The 12,395-nt window shown below is 36.7% G+C and overlaps 1 protein-coding gene across 1 annotated transcript in view; it reads right to left on the bottom strand.

Annotated features, from left to right (window-relative positions):
• The window catches only part of CARS1 (cysteinyl-tRNA synthetase 1), a 30,647-nt gene that overhangs the window by 2,931 nt on the left and 15,321 nt on the right, over positions 1 to 12,395 (bottom strand). Inside the window, exons 18-24 of the mRNA XM_029083715.1 lie at positions 11,210 to 11,225; positions 10,771 to 10,960; positions 10,165 to 10,233; positions 7,247 to 7,328; positions 2,693 to 2,773; positions 2,271 to 2,338; positions 829 to 888 (exon numbers count right to left, since the gene is read on the bottom strand). Of these exons, the coding sequence (XP_028939548.1) occupies positions 829 to 888; positions 2,271 to 2,338; positions 2,693 to 2,773; positions 7,247 to 7,328; positions 10,165 to 10,233; positions 10,771 to 10,960; positions 11,210 to 11,225 (566 nt within the window). The remainder of the gene's footprint in view (positions 1 to 828; positions 889 to 2,270; positions 2,339 to 2,692; positions 2,774 to 7,246; positions 7,329 to 10,164; positions 10,234 to 10,770; positions 10,961 to 11,209; positions 11,226 to 12,395) is intronic.

Below are 12,395 nucleotides of genomic sequence, written 5' to 3' on the forward strand. Positions count from 1 at the left end.
AGCAGAATCAGGATGCAAGTAATTGAACTGAAAATAAACTGAACTTTCACTTATTTGTAAACAAGCCCATCTCCGAGTCCTTTCCATGTAATTTATGCCCAGTGCAAGGGAATCACCTTTTTGACAGAATGCAAAAAGCTACTTGGAATTTGTGGATTATAAATGCTATTTATCTGCTTTTATCTCTACAAGGCAAACTCTAAAAGTTTACTTCCTCTTTGAGCCCAGGAACACATTTCCTGTACTGTTAGAGTCATCAGCACTGCAAACAACCTTTTCTTCTTATCAATTAATCTCCTCTGGCTGTCTACTCCTCATCCAAAGCCTAAAACCTTTAATCTCAATTCCAACTGTTGAGATAAAATGTGTTTTTACAAAACTCCACATTTCAGAGTTCAATCACGAGGAAGAGGTGAATTTTTAAAGTGGGAAAAAAAAGTGGTTTTGCACATACCTACAACACTGGAAAGGGAAGAAAATAATAAAAACAAAATCCTTTCTAACAGGAATGTTAAGATACTTCTTTAGCAAATAAGGAAGTAATACTGTCTATAGACTGAAATAAGTGCTACAAGTTCTTTTAAGAAGCTTTTGCAGCCTTCAGTTGTGTTTTCAAAGATGGCTTCTCTGTAATAGGAGCTGAATATTCAAATCTGAACTGCAAGCCAAACTCATTCTGAGCAGGAAATTGTAGACAAAAAAAATCATAAATGGAGGCCCAGTTAAGGCCAGGCAGAGGGCCTGTGTTCTAATGTAATCCTTCCTGCACGTGACTATCACTGCTAGCACTTTTCTTCAAAACCAGATGAAAAGGATCTCAACACTTACTTCCTGCTCTTGTTTTTTCCTGGCTGCTTCTTCTTTCTTCCTTTTCTTCTCTTCTTCAATCTATGAAAGGCAATGTTAATGAGTAAAAGGTAACCAACTACTTCATTTGTTTGTTTTCTACAAATCTGAGCCAGCTAGCTCCCCTGGATATCTAATTACTGACAGAACTGGCAGCGTGACCTGCAGCAAAAACACCATGCCTTATAATTAGGATTGTCTGAAACTTCTCTCTGTATGACTTGGATTTAATTTGCTTTTATTCACAGTTAAACCAGTTTTAACTGTTCAGAATGCATTTTGCAGCAAAGTGTATACATATAAAAGAATACCTATAAAGCCTGCAAAAAGAAACGGTCCTGCCACTTCACAGGCAAAAATGTTTTGCAAATGACTTTAAAAAAAAACATATTTCGCTGATATTTTAAGCTCCTTCCTCAAACTGTGAAGACATTACAGTTTCTCAAGAAGCAGTTGTATCCCCTGATGTTTCTCGGGAAACAACTATCCAAATTTAGCCAATTTATAAAACTTAAAAAAAAAAATAAATCTCATCTTGTACTTGCTTAGGAGAGACCTATCAGTTCTCCAAGGTTTCTGCCAGTACTGAACATAACACTGTTTCCAGGGGAAATATACTCCAGCTGCAGGTTCCACCCAGCAGCTATATACAAACTACCTTAAAATACCTTGTTGATGAAAACATCTGGAATTGTCTACAACTACATTTTAATTCACCCCTTTTTTTAAAAAAAATCTACATGGAAGGAGAAATGTTGGAAAGTCTTCCAAACATTTCTAGTCATGATGGAATTTTATTATTTGTTAAAACTGAAGACAGACATATGAAGTGTTACTTTTAAATGTTACAAAGTCAAATATTAATGCTAAGAAGTGCCAAAAGAAGGGTTTCTGTACAGATCTTGTGCATGTGAATTAGAATTCACAATCTTTATATAGTAACATGTGAATTCTTGCTCCCACACCCTGAATATCTCACTCATCCATACTATATTAATTAAGATTTCTCCAGTGCATTTTGTTCTCACATATCAGATAAATACAGTCTAGTTCTATGGAAAATGTCAACTTCATTTGTACAGACAAAAGAAGTCCAAATTAGCTTCTCATTGGAATAGTTCTTCCAGAGAGGCAAGACAGTATGCATGCAATACTCAACATCCCTTAATTATATGAAGATCTTAAAACAAACAAATAATAAACCTCAGAGGTATTCATTAGGTCCCATACAAAATTTTCAGGCTACTGTTTCAAAAATTATTTACCTGAACACACTCAAATTTTAGTATCAATTCTCTTAAGTTATTTTCCTTGATGCTAGTCTGTTAAGATTTTTCTTAAAAATTATGAAAGAAATGTGAAAGTATCTATAGCTTACACATTACTTGAAATCTAAAAAAAGTTAGAATGCTTAAAATAATAACCTTTTTCTTTTCTTCTCTTTCTTTCAATAGTGTGTCCTTATCCACTAATTTAACCACAGTTGGAAGTCCTAAAGAAGCAAAAACAGATGAATGAGTTTCCAGTGCTTGAAGAGCCAGAGAGAAATGTATTTGTTTTGACAAATGATACCTGTTTTCTTTTTGCAAGCTGAGTAACTACTCAAAAGTGACTAAGAAATTAGATGCTATACAGAAAGATCAAAAAGATTGCAATGTATTTTTATATTCTATACATATATTCCAATATCCAGTGCTATATTATATATCCATACAGCAGAAATATGATATGCTATAGGTTTGCAGTCCTTGAGTTTGTTGTATTAGGTTGTTTTCCCACTTCTTATGAAAATAGTAAGATTATAAAAACAGCTGCCTACAAAGTTGCAAGACACATAATTGGGTACCTTCATGATCTTCTAATCGAACGCCAAGTTCAGGAAGGATATCATCTCGAAGAGCATCACTCAGCTGCAGCACTTCAGTTACTACAAAACATGAAAAATACTCTTAATGAAGTAAGATTTGGTGAAAGCATACTTCTATCCTGCTACATGGTTATTTAATGGCAATTAAGAAATTGCCACTCTCTCACACAGGCCAGAGAGAGGTCTTTTGTTATAAAGTGATAAATCTTGTAAGTTCTCCCTTCTTTCAGCTATACAGAGAAGAAACATATTTCTTTGCAGGGCTTGAGATTCATTTATTTCTTCCAACATACCCTCACTGTTCCTAAAGAAGAGCAGAAAGAAAATCCAAGGGAATTCAGAAATGATGCTACAATTCTGCCAAGGTATAGTGGAAGGGTATATGACTCAGGAAGATCCTCATGGTTGCTGTAGGATTTCCAATAAAAGTTAAAAACCCTGTATTAGAAAAATCACAAATTAACATATCCTGTGCTACATCTACCAGTGCCTTTGAAGGACTGTGATTTTGTTGGTTTGAAAACTACACATACATTTGTCAGAGCAACTGTAATCCAAACATCCTCTGTTTCTACAGATTGTTATCTCTGCCACCTAGTCTGACCAAGCTGGTTTTTTGCAAGCAAGCTAGTTGAAGCAGAACAGAGATTTTTGATTTGGCTTCCTGGATGGTGATGAGAACATCATGACTAACTTTTTTCTTTTTTCTTGAAAACTTATCAAAGAGCCTTTGATGACAGCAAATGGTTAAGAACTCAAGATTTAGCTGAAACAGATGCTATCAGGTCACAAGAGGAAAATAAATCTTCATACAAGATACTTACTTGGATGAGAAATTTTATCAGCCAAGAAGCAGCAGAACAGTTAAGAGGAACTGAATGCATCAAGAAGACCTAGTATGTTGCTGGAGTGAACTTAATTCGGTACCATTTTTTATAGACAGTCTTGTATTTAGGGGGAAACAGCTTAACAAGTGTGACAAGATAGATACTTGGATTAATGATATCATGTGCTTATAATAAGTGTTCTCCTTTTCTGCAACTCTCAGCTGGTTAAACCCAAGAAGTCTCAAAGGTAATAATTCTGGCAGCAGAAGCTACCATCCAGACACTGTACTAAACACGGCCTTCATCACTTTCATAATTCTCAGAGCCTCAGAGAGCTTAACAGTGAACAGAGCACCAACTATCCTCATACCATAAAAAGGAATAGCCACCCTATTTCACGGCATGGTAGTGTTCTTTGACTCTCTCTTTGTACAGGAAAGCACTGCAGTTTATAGAAGCTCTTTTGTCTGCCGTGAACTAAGTTGTTATTTTTCTTGACCCAGAGCAGTTACACACAGTGAACCACATTCATGTTTGATGCAACTCTAAATAAGCCATTAAGGTAAACAAGGGATAAGATTACCTCACTGGCTGTTAACACTAAAACATGTTGACTCTAACCTAGGCAAAGGAATTACATATATCATATCAAGAATGTATCAGATACACCTGCTGCATATTCAATAAAACAGTGTCTGCTCAGTTATAAATATTTCCTTATCTGAAATAGTGAATAACTGAAAGTTTAAGAAGAAGAAACCCATCAAGGTAGAGAATAAGGAGAAATGTGTAACAAAACATCTTATTAATGAAAGGACACATCCTCTGATGAGTCCTCTGTCATCCAGAGGAGTCAGCACCATGCTTCTTAGGGCTGAAACTTGCCTGTTCTCTGCATGTGGTACCTCCAGAGCAAAGATGTTTAGGGATTGGGTAGGGGGTTGTTTATGGGCTGCCCCAAGACATAAGCCATTATCCTCACTGAGGACAGTGACCAGGAAACCAGTGGGATAGTGCCCTGTCACCAGTGTCCACGAACACCCTGGCAGCTAGGCACTCCTCCAGCCTGTGACTATTTCCCAGACCTCTTCTCACATTTTCTGTGAATTTCAAGCCAAAGAGTCTCCAATGTGAATCAGATGTTATGCTGTTGTGAATGGGAACACTGTGATGGGGAGGAAAAGGAGCAGCTTAAAAAGCATCTTGAAAATGCTGGACACTAAGACTGGCAGGAAAAGACAAGAGCAGGCATGGTTACAATGATCAAGTTTGTCCCAGTTCTGGTCAATTCATTATATATTAGGAAGAGGGCAGAGAGTTTCCCACTGTGTCCTAGAAGCAGCTTAGAGCAAGATACCACATGGCACCAGCACCCGTGGCAGGAAATGAAGATGCAGGCAGAGTTCAGTCGTGGACACCTTTACCACAGGGCAGCCAGTGTAAGTCCAGAGGTAAGTAACCAACAACAACTGAAGAGACTTGCTCCTGTTTGAACACCTGAATGAGAAGGTGCTAATGAGAATTTCATTGCTAATGAGAATTCTTCCTGTGCAGCAGGGGCTGCACTAGAGCACAGATCTGCTCCACTGTGCATCCTTGCAGAGACAACTCTATAGAGTCTTTGCAGTTGGTGGAGTACTCAGGATGCACAATATAGAGATGCTCTGACCAACCAATCATTGGTGTCTTTTGTAGAGGTTTTCTGCATTTCTTTCCCTTGTACAGCAAGCACAGTGTTTTCCTTTTCCTGCTTACCATCATTGCTAGAAATGCTCACAAATTAAGTCAAGACTCAACTGCAAATGACCAGTGCAGGTCTCCAGTTTGCATACTGATAAGCTTATAAAATAGAGAATTTTATTAACATGTTTGAATGTTAGCTGTTCTGGATGATGGTAAAATCTTTGTGCAGTATATGCATTTTGATTCTTACTGAAAAATATAGTTTTACAAATGGCTATTCTGTTAAATGTTTTGGAAATATAGATATATTTTTTAAAGGTATATGTATGGGGACACTTGTATTACTCTGCAGGTTTTACAGAAGCAGCATACTTTTTATTTCACTTCTAAGAATACTTAAAGCAATACAGATCATGTGAATTAATATTTAACACCATCCTGCCAGCATCAGGCTATGATGGGTTAACTTCCTTCACTTACAGCCATGCAGAGGCAATATCGCCAGCCATTAATCAGAACAACTTTTACAGTAATTTAACACTTCCTGCAAGCAAGAATTTAATGGGTGGAGAGAAACAAACCAGTAGCATGTCAGTGCAGGTCCTGCCAACCACCCCTCAGCTTCCATATATCAAATAGTTTAATGAAAGGTGCCTCCCTGGTCAAACTGCAGAGTGCTCTGTACCCCAACCAAATAGCAACTAGATCCAGCTCTATTCTTACTGCCCAATTTATTTCAGGCAAAAAATAAATACCTTCCAAGGAAGAAACTCAAGTGCCAGTAAGCAGTCTAGTGCTAAATACGTTCTAGAAATGATCTACAAGAACCCCCGTGATATTTAAACCTTACCACTGTTAAAGAGTGAGGATCAGTTTAGCTCAACCATCAGAAAGCAAGGGGAAAAAAAAAAAAACTCATATAAAATGAGTATTTACGTTAAATACCGAAAGACCAAAGGTCACATTTTTGGCTGAGCATATACACACAAACTTCTTTAATTAATTCAAATTACAGAAATATTTGCTGTTGGAACTAAAAAGTGTATTTCTCAGCATCAATTCGGCCTATAGGAGTTTGACAGTAATAGCTGGGTAGTCACATTAACAAATACAGTTTTATGCTTTAAAGGTAAACTTATTAGCCCTTAGGAGAACTCAAAACAGTAGCAGAATTAAGATTCAGATTCTTTGCCAGCTGAATAGGTTATCAACCAAACATTACAGTAATCTTATATTTCTGTGTAATATAGGGGTTATTTATATATGTTTTATGTATCAAAACATGCCCTATTTAGCTTTCAAGTACAAATCTCAGTGTAAAAAAGTTTTAAGAAAACAAGAATCAAATACATATTGAAGACATCTAAATTTCCACAGGGAACAGCAGAAAATAGTAAGAGCTTCATTAGGAACTAATCAACCAGTAAAATCAAAGAGGGTTTAATGGAACAACCTTTTAAACACTATATAGTTCTGCTGCCAACACACACAGCATGATCAAAGCTTTTCAGAGGGGGGGGGGGGGAAACCCCAAAAACCAAGCATCTAGCAAATTCCCAGATGAATTCTCCAAAGGAGCACTCAATTACCATCAGGGGAGCTGCAATTCCAACTATGCTAACTAATAAGAAGGAACATCTCAGGCTATTTAAACACAAACAGTATCATTGTGTCGCAATCTACACTTTTAAGAGAAGGCAAGCTCCCTGGGGGAAGAGATCACGGGTACTTTCATACCTAGAAAGCAGGGAGTGCCCTAATCTAGAGAAAGAACAGCTAGTCCTGTCATTCCAGATCTTTTAGATTCTTTAGGAAATTAAAATCAAATTAGTTTAGCAGCCTGTAAAAGATTCCCAAATTAAAGACACAGGTAGCAGAGATGCGAATATTCAAAGCATCTCTGATTTGAAGATGCCTTACTTTTATTATCCAAGCAAAGAGAGACTGGCTCACCCCCTTCCAATTTGATTCTTACGACCTCCGAGTTTCATGTGGAACAACACAGGAAAAAGTGAACTCTCACCTTTCTTCTCTCTGGCAATTTGTCGAACTCCTTCTCTGAACTCAGAAAGGACTTGTAGGTATGGCATCACTGTAGATTCAATCTGCAGGATAATTATTTCTACAGTTAGCTAATCATAATTTAGATATAAGCCACGTCCTTACCCACTTCATATTTATGTGCTGTTGGATGGAACTCGACCCTTAGGGCAGATCTGTATCAATAAAAATTGTCATTGCTCTATTGATGTCAAGGGAGAGCTGATAATTTGCATTAGCTGTCAATTTTCCTTTTGTGCAGATAAATCAACTTGTGAAGTTCTGCCTTTCCCCATTCATTTTTCATCTCCTTTCAGCTACAGATACATCAGTTCTACAGCGCTACGCTACAGTCCAGCTAACTAATGCAGTATGGGGATAAAAACAGCACGCAGAGGAATTTGCCCCTTCATGTTCTGTGTTGTCTTACTGAGGTCCAACTGCTTGTCAGACATAATACCAGAAACTGATGTTAGGACTTATTTTCATTAGAACATAGATCTGTTCCTCAGATTTTAGCTTCTGCTAATTGTATTTATTTCCAATACAGTGCAGTTGTCTGTATTGCTCACACGACTCCCTCCCCCACAAAAAGTAGGGAGAGATTACTGTTGAATTATTTCAGGTCTAAGTAAATGCTGGTCATGAAAGCTCAAAGAAAAAGTCCTGAGAATCCTGCTCTTAATGGTAGTGAATAGCAACAGCAAGCAGTTAGTGAACAGCAGTGAACAGTCACACAAAGAAAGATGAGTGCTGTCTGCCAACACTTCTCTGGAATCCCAAGAGAAGCGAGGCACCCAGGGGACTGCTTAAATTAAAAGTTTCATTACTTTGGAGGGTGGGGAGAGAGAAAAAATGCACACTTTTGTTTCCCCTACAGTTTCCACGTCTTTCCTCTCTGCTAAATCTCCATGACAAATTTCTGTGCAATTAACAGACAAGATAGTCTGTTATACTCTTAACAGTGCTCCTATGAAAGGAGCTGAGGTGCTCCATTAAATTTTTTCATAAATGTGAATACTGTGCAATCAGCTTCACAACTGGAACCACTGCTGACAAGTTTGTCAGAAAGAACAGACTCTGGAAAGTGAGCAACAGTCACATCTCCACTACAGTGAAACTAGCTCAACATGCAACATGCAAGTGAAGTGGTGTCAGGGAACCATGTACTGTCACTACTTTATCAGCCATTTAAAGATAAAATATGTTTATTTCCAGAATAACTAACTTGACAGAAACATTTAATTCATTTGGAAAATGAGACTATGGAACCAGTCTTAAATCTGACTTAAAATCTCTTCTATCCCCTTTCAAGTAAATTACTGGACCATGATAATTAAGCTAGTTGTTCTTTCAGAGCTTTTGAAGAGGAGACTCTATTGATATAGAGTTTGAAGAGAACTCTATTGGTTCCTTCATCTCGAATTTATACAAAGAAACAACAGGCCTGATCCACAGCCTTCTGTAATTAATGAGAAGTTTCCCAACCTTGAACATTCACCTAGTAATTTTTGCCAAGAAAAATAAGTATCTGAATGGAAGATCAAAAGAGGGTACAATATTTAAAGAAACAGCCAAAACATTTGTGATATTATGCATCTTTATCTTTATATTATAATGTTTAAAGCCTGCTATGTCCTAGGCAATAAAAGAGAAGTTACTTGTGTGCACCAAGTGTTAGCATGAGATTCTGCCAACAAGTGTGCTAACAGGTGTTAACACAAGATTCTTCTGACTCTACTACCCTTGGCAATGTTACTGTAAAGGAGTGAAAGGGTTTAGCTTCTTGTTGCAAGCTCTTGCCAGTCCTTCCATAAAACATATGTGTTGTAAACACTGCCTGAATAAAGTGCTAAATATTAATTTAATTTCTATTTCCCCTAAAAAGGCAAGTGTTAAGGTGCTGCCTTTCTTCTGAAATTCAGAATAATTCTGAGCTAAACTAAAATTCACTATTGATGGGTTTTGGTGTGGAATACTGAGTATCTTCCTCATTATTCTTGTTATATCATTACTGGAGATTTTCACCCCACAGTGATGTTAAGTATTGCATGGGCAATTATCAGATGAGCGTTCATTCACATTCTTCAACCACAAGCAAGCCTTCCTCTTCCTTTGATGAATAATAAGTTTGGCTTTTTTGTTACACCACAGATGTTTTAATTATTCCTCCTAAAGAGGAACAGAAAGACATATGGTCACACCTTTGAATGCAGAAAAAGTACTTGAAACACAACGTTGATTTGTCCACGTCAAACTTTTTGCATGAACAAAGACAGCAAAGTTGATAGCTTTCACATGGAGTTATTTCTCCCGCCTGCACCACAAAATATTACTGTTATTACAGGGCTCATCAGCACTTTCATCAGGTATTTCCCAAGTACTTCCAGAAAAATTGGGCAGCACAGTGGAACTTTGACCAAAGCCAAACAACCTTCAAAAGCCAGATAAAAACTGTGGCTACAAATGAGATCAGAAAAAGAGATTGAAATGCGGATAAAACTCCAGGTGCCTCCAGGCGAGGTTTTGGTGTACCGCAAGGAAGTTTAATCAGTATAATTATATTTTGGAACTACTTAACATACAAATACTTGTGATGAGTCTTTAGACTGTAGCATGTGCTGTCTGCAGTTAACGTGGTTTCTTAAACAGACTCATCATTCAGAAGATAATTCTTTTTCTGGTTGCTATACAATTTGTCTGTCATTAAGTCAAACAAACCTATGAAAAACCCCAACTCTTGTAAAAGAAAAATCCTGCTTCCTAAGCCAGTTAATTACTTCAGACTCAAATGTTAAAAGTGGAATTCAGCTACATATCAGTAATGTAATCACGTTATCTAAGCTAAGCTTTCAAAGGACACAGAGTAATTTTGTATAGTGTACTTTGTCCTTCACTTACATTTATGTTTTGACTATTCCCTCCAACAGGAAAACCAATTGCGTCATCACTTTCTATGGCACCAAAAATCTGGTCAAGGGAGAAAAAAAAAAACAAAAAAGGAAAAAAGAAAAGAAAAGATTGTATATATCAAGTCACAGGTATGTGAAGACTAAGCAAAGTCACATGTACTAGGGTTGTGAAGCCACCTAGTTCTCATTTAACCACAATTCAATGCTCTAATGAGAAGATGTTATGGTTTTTAATAAGCATGGCTTTCAGATTTAGCTTTAAAGCTGCCAGATTTCATATTCTGACTTCATTTTTTTTATACTGTTTCATTTTCCTTTCATGTATTAGGGGCTCTCCACAATTCAACAAAACATTAGCTGAAATGATAATGTAACATGAAGGTCTCCAAACTGTTCCTGCTGCAGCACACACTGCAATTTGGAGTTGTTTTGGTTGGGGTGTGTGTGGAAGATCTCTAGTTTACTAGAGATAATTTCTTTTTTTTTAATCTCTAGTATATTTAAACAAAGACTATACAGATCCCTACATACTTGAAAAATACAACAGTTATAATTGCACAGTGCAATAGCAACGTTACTACTTGCTATTACATACCTTTAGCATTTGAGTGAGATAGGAACTGATGTTTTCTAAAAGAAGTCTGTTTGGCATTTGTCTGGAAGATTTCTTTGCAGCAATATAGGAGTTACTCTGACTGACTAACGAACGCATTTCTTCTAAGACAGAGCGAGTGTCAATATTGTCACACAGTGCTTCGTGAATTGCTGCCTTCTTGTCGTAAAAACTAAGAAGAAAAACATTTTTTTACTATTGATGTCAAAAGTATCTGCAACCTACTCTGGAGAACTTCTGTTAGAAGAGTAAGGGGACCTAAAACTGAGATAATCTTTTGTTGGTCATAGTTTATATTTGAAGGAAAAACAGATGAGTGAGAAAAAAGCATTATCATAATTCTGCTGTTTTGCTGTTATGGACAAAGACAGGCAGGATAATCTAATTGGCAACAACTATCCAAACAAATTACATCTACCACTTTTTCAGCAACTGGTATGAACTTTTCATACAGGTTTTTAAAAGCAGTATAAATTTCTTACTTAGTACCTTTTTAGTTCCTTCTTGTGCTTATTTTTTTATTTTCTTTTAATAGTATTGCTCTCCTATCCCTGTGTACCAGTCAAGTACTGTGTTTAGTATCTTTCCAGTGAGGCACAACAATTTGGAAGTTAACTTACCACAAAGTGAAATGTTATGAAGCTGCTACAAGCAGATACAAGGAAGAAATTCATGTAAACCTTTATAATGGCCATAAAGAGGCATAATAAGTACCATTTCATCACACAAGGTGTACTGCTGTTTCAAACAACATACTTTTTCCAGAGAAAGAGTATGAGAAGTGGTAGAGAAAGGAGACAAAAACAAATACGCATGAAGCATATCTTCTCTTCCTCCCAATCTTTTGACCCTTTCCTTTGACCTATTATTTATTATCTTCCCCTTTTTTTAAAAAGCATTCTCTCTACCGACCTCAAGTTCAAGAAGAAATTTTCAGAGAACATCACTAAACAGAAGTATCTACACTTGGTCTTTCAATAGTCAACATCTCTTGTCCACAAGAGTGGAATGAACTAGGAACAATTTTAGTACTGCACCATAAGATGCTTCTATTTAAATTTCACTCATAACAGAAGCTGTTTGTATTACTAAGAATAACGTAGTTTTGTTACAAAAGTGGAAGACTGCAATATTGGTATCACTGTCTCTCTCAATAACATATTTTCAAACACTGGCACTCTGATCTTCTGTGCTTTTAGTCAGGTCATTTAACTTCCCTTTGTCTCTCTTTGCTCACTGCACTTTGAAATGTGTAAAATACTAATTTTCCAGTTGTAATCATTGTGAATTATTGGTCACTTCTTAGCTAGAAGGACAGCATTTCAAGTAGTGTTGGAAATAGCTATCCAACAAAAAAGTTCTCTTTTCCTTCAACACAAAGGGCAATGAGGCATGCCAGTGTACTTAAACAAAAGGGAAATTAACAATTTAATCTATACTTTCTAAAGCTGTTGCAAGATTAAATTCGCTAGCTTGTAGAGAGTTGGGGTACTCAGTGGAAATGCTACAGACTTACAAACATATCACTATATACACAGTAAGTCATTTTGCAAGGAAAAAGAAAAAATAAATGCACAGCTACACAATGGCTATTCACAAAGCAGGAA

Source organism: Antrostomus carolinensis, unplaced genomic scaffold, assembly GCF_000700745.2.
Source record: "Antrostomus carolinensis isolate BGI_N321 unplaced genomic scaffold, ASM70074v2 scaffold40482, whole genome shotgun sequence".
Taxonomy (NCBI): domain Eukaryota; kingdom Metazoa; phylum Chordata; class Aves; order Caprimulgiformes; family Caprimulgidae; genus Antrostomus; species Antrostomus carolinensis.